At 33.1% G+C, this 7741-nt stretch overlaps 1 protein-coding gene and 1 long non-coding RNA gene across 2 annotated transcripts; one reads left to right on the top strand and one right to left on the bottom strand.

Annotated features, from left to right (window-relative positions):
- Positions 1 to 550: 550 nt before the first annotated feature.
- Positions 551 to 1532, top strand: LOC142166593 (uncharacterized). The gene is made up of 2 exons (XR_012697001.1): positions 551 to 876; positions 1104 to 1532. It is a non-coding gene; the product is annotated as an uncharacterized LOC142166593 (long non-coding RNA).
- A 3035-nt stretch (positions 1533 to 4567) lies between these two features.
- Positions 4568 to 7203, bottom strand: LOC107816282 (uncharacterized). Its single transcript, XM_016641988.2, has 4 exons — positions 6780 to 7203; positions 5859 to 6136; positions 5180 to 5313; positions 4568 to 4824 (listed from the first exon to the last, which is right to left on the bottom strand). The coding sequence occupies exons 1-3, from the start codon at positions 7054 to 7056 to the stop codon at positions 5215 to 5217; spliced, it is 654 nt and encodes a 217-aa protein (XP_016497474.1). The 5' UTR covers positions 7057 to 7203; the 3' UTR covers positions 4568 to 4824; positions 5180 to 5214.
- Positions 7204 to 7741: the final 538 nt, after the last annotated feature.

Genomic DNA, 7741 nt, shown 5'->3' on the forward strand with positions numbered 1-7741 from the left:
ATGGGCGTAGATTAAGGGATTTTGATGTAAAGAAAAAGGAGAGAGAAGAGGAGAGGGAAAAAAAAGAAAGGATATAATTGAATCACTTAATTGAAGACACTAATAATGGGGTGAGAGTCTTTTAAAAAGCAATATATAGAATTTGTAAGAGAAACCTAGATACTTATTAAAAACTTCAAAACATAGAGAGTATAGGTAAATAAGTTTCTAGTATAATATCTCTAGGTAAAAATTCTCATTCTATGTATATTATGATCTGCAAAGTCTGGACTCGCGATTGTTGGGCTAGGCTCACCTTGTAACAGTCTAGCCCAACCTTCTTCATTTTTCAGGCGGAGTCCCTTTTGGTGCTTTTCCTGTCTTTGTGTGACAACAACGTACAAACCTTGCAATTAGTAAAGAAAATGATTAGTTACCTCCTATAGCAAAGGTTGATACATTATTTATTTTAAATAAATATCATTTTAAAAAATTATATTCCATAACTACCTTTTAATTTTTATAGCCAAATATCTATTTATGGTTACCGCTACCCTTAAGCCATAAAATACGCCGCCCTCTCTCTCATAAAATAGTTGCCTCTCTTTCTACCATTCCCTTCTCGGAACCAAACAGAAAATCCATGCTTCCGGTCGGCGACGCAACAGCTCCCGCCGGCGAAGGCGCATGAATCGGGCCGGAATTCAACTACAACAACGAAAGAGAGTGTGTGAGGAGGAGAGAGAGAGAGAGAGAGAGAGAGAGAGAGAGAGAGAGAGAGAGAGATGGTGTCACTGAAATTACTGAAGTGGCTGGCCGCCAGCGTCCTCAAGTGTAGGAGGAGAAAAATCTGGCTTGACCCTAATGAAGGCAAAAAAATTTCCATGGCCAACTCCAGTATGTTTCTTCTTCTTCTTCTTCCTTTTATTTAAGATCTGCTTCCGATTCTGATTGTTTTAGATTATTTTCACTAAACCCTTTTAAGTTTTCTGTGATTTTTGTCACTTGACTGTTTGTTGAATTAATGTTCTTCGTGCTGTAGCGAATAGGGTACTTGATGTCTTGTCATTCTTACATACTTTGTTTTTTTTTAAATTTATAATTTGGGTTTTTGTCGTGAACAGCCGGTGATGCAACATCTCCCGCCGGTGGAGACGCATGAATCAGACCGGAATTCAACGTATCAACAAACCTATCCTTCTTTGATTTCGAATCCTCAATCTAGCTGGTTTAGGCGAAGATCTATAAAGATTATCATGCTCGACGACGGCACTCCACTTCAAATGCTCGATGGCGGATTCGCTGGAAATTAGGGTTTATTCTTGAACAAAGACGACAAAGTTTGAGGCTAGCAACTTGAATTTTCTGTTAATATATTTCAATGTATCAGGCTGTATTTTTTATGTATTTCATTGTATTCACTGTCTTTTTTTATTGTATTTCAATGTATCCCGCTGTATTCTATGTATTTCATTGTATTCACTGTCTCGCTATATGCCATGAATGTATTCATATGTTTTTTTTAATTAATATAATTTATGTATTCAGATGTATTATATAATTTCTTTGAAGATTGCTATATTTTTGGAGTATTTTTCAGTTGAGAATCTTTTTTATAACTGAAAATACAAAATTTGTGTATTATAATTGAGTTTGTTGAGTTATATTAGGAGTCTATTATGTTAATTAGTTCACTTTCCGTTTAAAAAAGTGTAATCCCTTGTTTCACGCCGTGAATACAGTCGAATTCAATAATCTGTCCAGCTGTAATCCCATATTTCACGTCATGAATACAGTCGAATACACTCGAATACAAAAATTTGTTTAGCTGTAATCCCATGTTTCACGCCTAAAAATGCTACTGTATTAATGAATACAGTTGCTTAAATACATCGAATACACTCTAAAAATCCTAAACATAGCTATAAAAAGTAATATAGTAAATATTAGTTACAACTAGCTAATAACCACTAAAACATAGTGGTTTCTGAAAGTTTCTCTAAACAAAACAACAATATCAATTGTAACACAATCCCAGACTAATTTCAAGTATTATAAGTTCCAAAGTGGCGTAAGTGGTGTGTGGACTATTCTATCAAATCTTCGAAATGGGGCCTAATAATGCTTGGACATCTTGTAAGTAAATAGGTATATAACATTTCAACCAGCAAAGTCTTTTTTTTTTTTTGCGAATATTAATCTGTAATATTTTATTTTATCTTGGTGATGAATGAATACCTTCGAATAACGGTAAAATTATCTTCGTGTGATTTTTTTTTGTGATTTTTTTTTTTTGAGAAATCTACCAATCTATACTAAAATAAAAATTTATTTATCAATTTTATTTAGGATCGTACTTAATTACTTTCTAAATCTATATTTATCATTTATGAACAAATCATAAAAGAAGAAAATAGAATAATCCTTTTAGCATCTCGTTCTCTATCCTTCATCAGCCCCCTCTTAAAAATGAATTTCATCTAGTTTTCAAAGATTTCATATCCCATTCTTTCCCCCTCATACGTATCATCCAAAATCGGTATTTCTCTAACAATGTAAATAAAAATGACGAAAATTTGCCTCTAAAATTCAGCAGCAAAGGGTTCTCCATCGACATCCATTAAAAAACTTTTAAACTTTGAATTCAATATTTAAATTTTTCGAATTTGTAATTTGTTTGGATTGGGTGTTCTTCCAAATGGTGGAGAATATACTTTGTAGTTTATATCTCAATTTTAAGAAAAATTGATTAAGTTTAGAGTTAGTTTTACGTAAAATTTCAAACTGAAACTCAAAAAAAATGAAGTTGCAGGAATCGTATGATAAATGTATCTCGATTGTTTTAGAATTGTATCACAATTATATTAAAACTGTATATTACTTGTATCTGATACATTAATACCTAAAATAATATCGAATAAAATACTAATACAATTATAATATTATATTATATTTTAAGTTTGGAGTTGTGATTCAAACTTAGAAGAAGATGAAGATCATACTTGTATCACAATTATTTTCAAAAATGTGTCGCGGTTTGTATCACAAATGTATGAGAGTTGTGTTAGTATTGTATCAGGTATTATTTTATATATTAATGTATCAAATACAAGTTAGATATAATTGTGATACAAGTATGATCATTTATGATACAATTATGTTTTAAGTATTGATGTATCAGATACAATTATGATACAATTAATATACAATTAATTATCATACAATTCCAACAACTTCTTTGAGTTTCAATCTTAATTTTCACCTAAAATCAACTCTATACTTAACCAATCTTCCTCAAAATTGATATATAAACTCCAAAGGATATTCTCATTCACTAGCAAGAATATCCAATCCACATAAATCACAAATCTGAAAACTCGAAATTGTATGTATGCATGCTCGAGAATCATATGTATTTTTGGTCTTCGAATGGACCAATTTATGGATGACTGTGTTAGACAAACAAACTGAAAAAATTAGGAAAAGGATTAAAAAAAAGGAGAAATGAGAGAGGAGGAAAAAAAGAGAGGAAAGAATTTAATTGAAGACACTAATAATGAGGGTAAGAGCCTTTTAAGGGGGAATATATACACAATTTGTAAAAAAATAATCTAAATACTTATTGAAAACTACAAAATCTAAAGAAAATAGGTAAAGAAATCTCTATTATAGTATATATACTAAGGGAGAAATTAAAAAATAGCCCGATTTACAAGTGTTCATTCAAAAATCGCCACAGTTTCAAAAGTAATCGAAATTTAGCCATTTTTCATGTAAAGATAAATCTGAACGAAAACACTATTCAAAATCCGAAAAATACTCCAATATAATATACTGGAGTTCCAGTATAATATACCGGTCGAGCATAATATACTAAAGATTAGAGCACCGGTGCTCCAATCTCCAGTATATTATACTAGAACTTTTCGCGTATTGGAGTTCCAGCATGAAGTTTATACAGAGGTGCACCGATTTCCAGTATATTATGCCGGAACTTTTCGTGTTGCGGCAAAATAGTGGCTATTTTTCAATGACTTTACAAACGCTAGCTATTTTTGAATAACCAGTCCGAAAACTCCTTAACCCGTGCTATTTCTACAAAAAAAACTCCCTATTTTTTTTCCCTCTCTTCTCTAGAGTAGCATAGCTATTGGTGGTGTGCAAATTGCAATCATTTATCAATGGTGGGTCGATAGTTGTTCATTTTTTAGGCCCTATACAGCCTTGCCCTTCTTTACTTTTGAATTGTCTTGCAAAAAGTTATTCTCAAAGGAATTATACATCAAAAGTGGTTAATAGATTCTCCCAATTGAATAGACTAATATTTGATTTCTTCAAAGTTCAAATGGGTAAGTGTCTTTAGAATATGTTTTCATAACTCTTTTAGTAGTTAGTTCTATTATATTGGTTCAGGGGCGGATCTAATTTTAAGCTTATGATTCCCGTGAATCTAGTAGTTTTTGCCTAAATATTGTATTTATAAATTTTGTGAATGCAGTATTAAAGCATAGTAATTAATGTTAAATAAAGTTTTTCACTTCTGATGCATGAAAAATATAAGAAAGCCACTGCTAATTTGTAAAAAAAAAAAAAGAAAAAAAAAATTGGCATTAAACAGAAGAGATATCTGTACAAGTTGCCTAAGTAGAGCAATGGGTGCTGAATCATGTCCTTTTCCTATATCACTATATCTCTAAATAAGCTAATTGCTGATACAGAAAACACCACAATTGCACATATACATAATCTTGTATTATATATCTTTACACTGTGTATATCACTTAAATCCTTTTGTAATAGACCAATACTCTGGCCAATCAGGGTTCAGATCTCCTTTGGATATACCTGTAAAAGCAGAACAGTTAGTTATAGAAGAGTTACTAATAGGTAAAAGTTAGTGGTAATCTGAGTATGAAATTAGGTGGCAGCACATGGCTGATGAAGAGCAGCCCAGTACATTAAGCTCCCGCTATGTACGGAATTCTGAGAAGGATCGGGCAACAAAGGTCTATCATACGGAGCCTAACCCTATATTTTTACAAGAGGATATTTTCACGGTCCGAACCCGTGACTTTCTGGTCGCATGACAACAACTTTACCAGTTATACTAACACTCCCCTTCTGGGGGCACATGGCTTATGACACACCAATAGAATAATAGAATATTTTTCAAAAGCAAAGATGATATAGCAATAGTTACCTGAAACCCTGCTTTGTGGAAACTGGATTATAATTTCATGTGCAAATGGATTGTAGATTTGTGTTTAACTTTAGTCTTTCTTGTGGGAGTACTTTAATATATCTATAAAATGATCCCATCTTGCATGCTGAGACCTGCATTTGTGATAATATGTTAGTTAAAAACCAGAAAATAGAACAAGATGGCCTAATACATAAATGAGTGATTTTTTATTTTTATTTTTAAAACTAGGGAACTCGCAACTACTATCCTTCGGATGCACTCTGGGTAAACCTCGTTCCAGTGCAATAGCTCATAAATTACACTGAAGAGGGGCCCCCTGTTTGCTCGATGGACAGAACTTCAAGGTCAAAAATTAGAAGTTTTGCCCAAGTAACAAACGATGAACAACACTTGTTAAATTTGAAGTTCTATCACGGAAACAAGCAGGGACAAAAATTTAAGACTGTCCACTTGTTGTCTTCCTTTCTCAACCTATGGACCCAAGCAACTTGCTCTAATATATGATTTTCCTAGGCCCCATCATTCAAATTGGTTGTAATATCTCTATTTAAAAATCAAATTGGTGACTTTTCTTAAAGCCTAGTTGAACTGGCCATGTGACTCTTAGCATGTAACCAAATCTTGAAATTGCTTATATCAAGGAGAAAATAAAGGGATGAGATAAACATTGACTTACAGCTTCAATATCAATTTTGTAAACAAGTAGCTTTCTTCTTTCCCTGCAGCTAATTCTATATGCCACAACTACATGTGCAATGGCCAATGCTAATGAACATATAAATAGTGCCATTTCCATTGCTTTAACGTAGCCTCCTCGATCAGAGCTCGAAGTGTTTGCAAATACATAAGAAGCTTTTAAGGAGACAAACACCAAAGATGATATTGAACATATTGTTGCAATTCCCAAATATGGTCCTCTTGATAGTCTTGGACCATCACATAAGCTATATACGCCTACATTCAAATTCATAAAATACAATCTTTTTAGTTTTCAATTCATAACCCTTTTGACAAAATATTTAAATTTCCAAAAAAATTGTCCAATTTGAGTAAAAGAAGTCAGTCTAGTGCACGAAGTATTTCGTATAGGGCCGCACCCTGATGCAGGGGCGCACCTGATGTAGACAGCCTACCCCGATGCAACCAATTAAAAATATTTAAGACAACAAGTGAAAGGGTTAAGACAGTAGGTGATTTCTTTTTATATGTCTAAACCTTGAGTTACTCAATACATGTACTGTATCGAGGTGTGCGTAAGGTGGTCCAAATATTACCACCGTTAGAAAAAGGGTTAATTTGGTCACTGAACATGGAAAAAAGGACAGCCTGGTGCATAAGGTATTCCGTATTCATGCAGAATCCGGAGAAGGAATACACCCCAAAAGGTGTGATGTAGATAGTATATCCTAATACAAGAAGTAGTGGCTGGCTGCCCCTAATCTATACTGTTGCTTCAAGATTCCCTTTCTTGCCACTAATTACTATAACAGTAAAACTACAAAATTATTTTTGGTCACATTAACTGAACTATGTGTGAATTGCTCAGAAAATACAAATGATCAGAATATCAAATGTTGCTTTATAAAAATATACTTACATAAGATGATGACAGACCTAATGATGGAGATAAGAGGAATATCAACAAGTGAATACCGAAAATCATAGTTACTCAGATGGGAAGAAAGAGTTTGAACAGAAAAAGAAGATGGGGAAAGAGAAGCAGACAATAAGGCTGAAGGGATAAGTGTATCTGCAATTACAAGAACAATAGGGGCAGAAAAAAGTAGAAGTGATATGATCATAGAAATCAAGAAAAAAAGAGTTTTGACCCATCTTAAAACTCTGGTTTTTCTATCTTCTTTTAAAAATCCCATCTCTGTATTTTCTTCTGGTTTGCTTTGAATTCTGATTGGAGATTTTGGACTTGGTTTTTGTTGTGTTTTTTGGTGTTGAGAAATGGTGGGAAAAGGGCTTAAAAGAAGAGAATAAATTTACAGGGAAAGAAGGGGCTAAGTGTTTGATGATTTGACTTGAGAAAATGAGGTGAAATTTCAAGGCAGAAGGTATCGGTCAAATATAGGAAGCTGCCCTCTGCTTCTTGGTATTTGAGGTTGTTTCCTTTTCCTTTTTGTTTTAGGTTTTTCGGATTTTTCGTATCCGTTTTGGAACTCGACTAACCTAGATTAAAAGAAAAGGCGACTTCTATTAGGATTATTTTTCATTCATTGAGCTTAAACTTTAAATCTCATTTAATCCTATCTATTTTACGACAAATTTTTGCCAGGGGCGAAGCCACCCTTAAGTCGTAAGGGTGTTCATTTGACCACCCTTTGTCAAATAATTACATTATATATATAGGCACAATATAACGTTTTAAAGGTATATAACATATACTAAGCACTCTTTGTCGGATTTTTTTTTCTTTTAAATTTGAACACTCTTAGGAAAATTCTTAACTTCGTCACTGGGGGCAAAGCCAGGGTATGGGATGCGAATTTGCTCGAATCCAGTAGCTTTTGTTCAAACTCTATTTTTGTCTTAAGAAATTCATTAAATATA

The sequence above is a fragment of the Nicotiana tabacum genome, chromosome 11, assembly GCF_000715075.1.
Source record: "Nicotiana tabacum cultivar K326 chromosome 11, ASM71507v2, whole genome shotgun sequence".
Classification (NCBI taxonomy): domain Eukaryota; kingdom Viridiplantae; phylum Streptophyta; class Magnoliopsida; order Solanales; family Solanaceae; genus Nicotiana; species Nicotiana tabacum.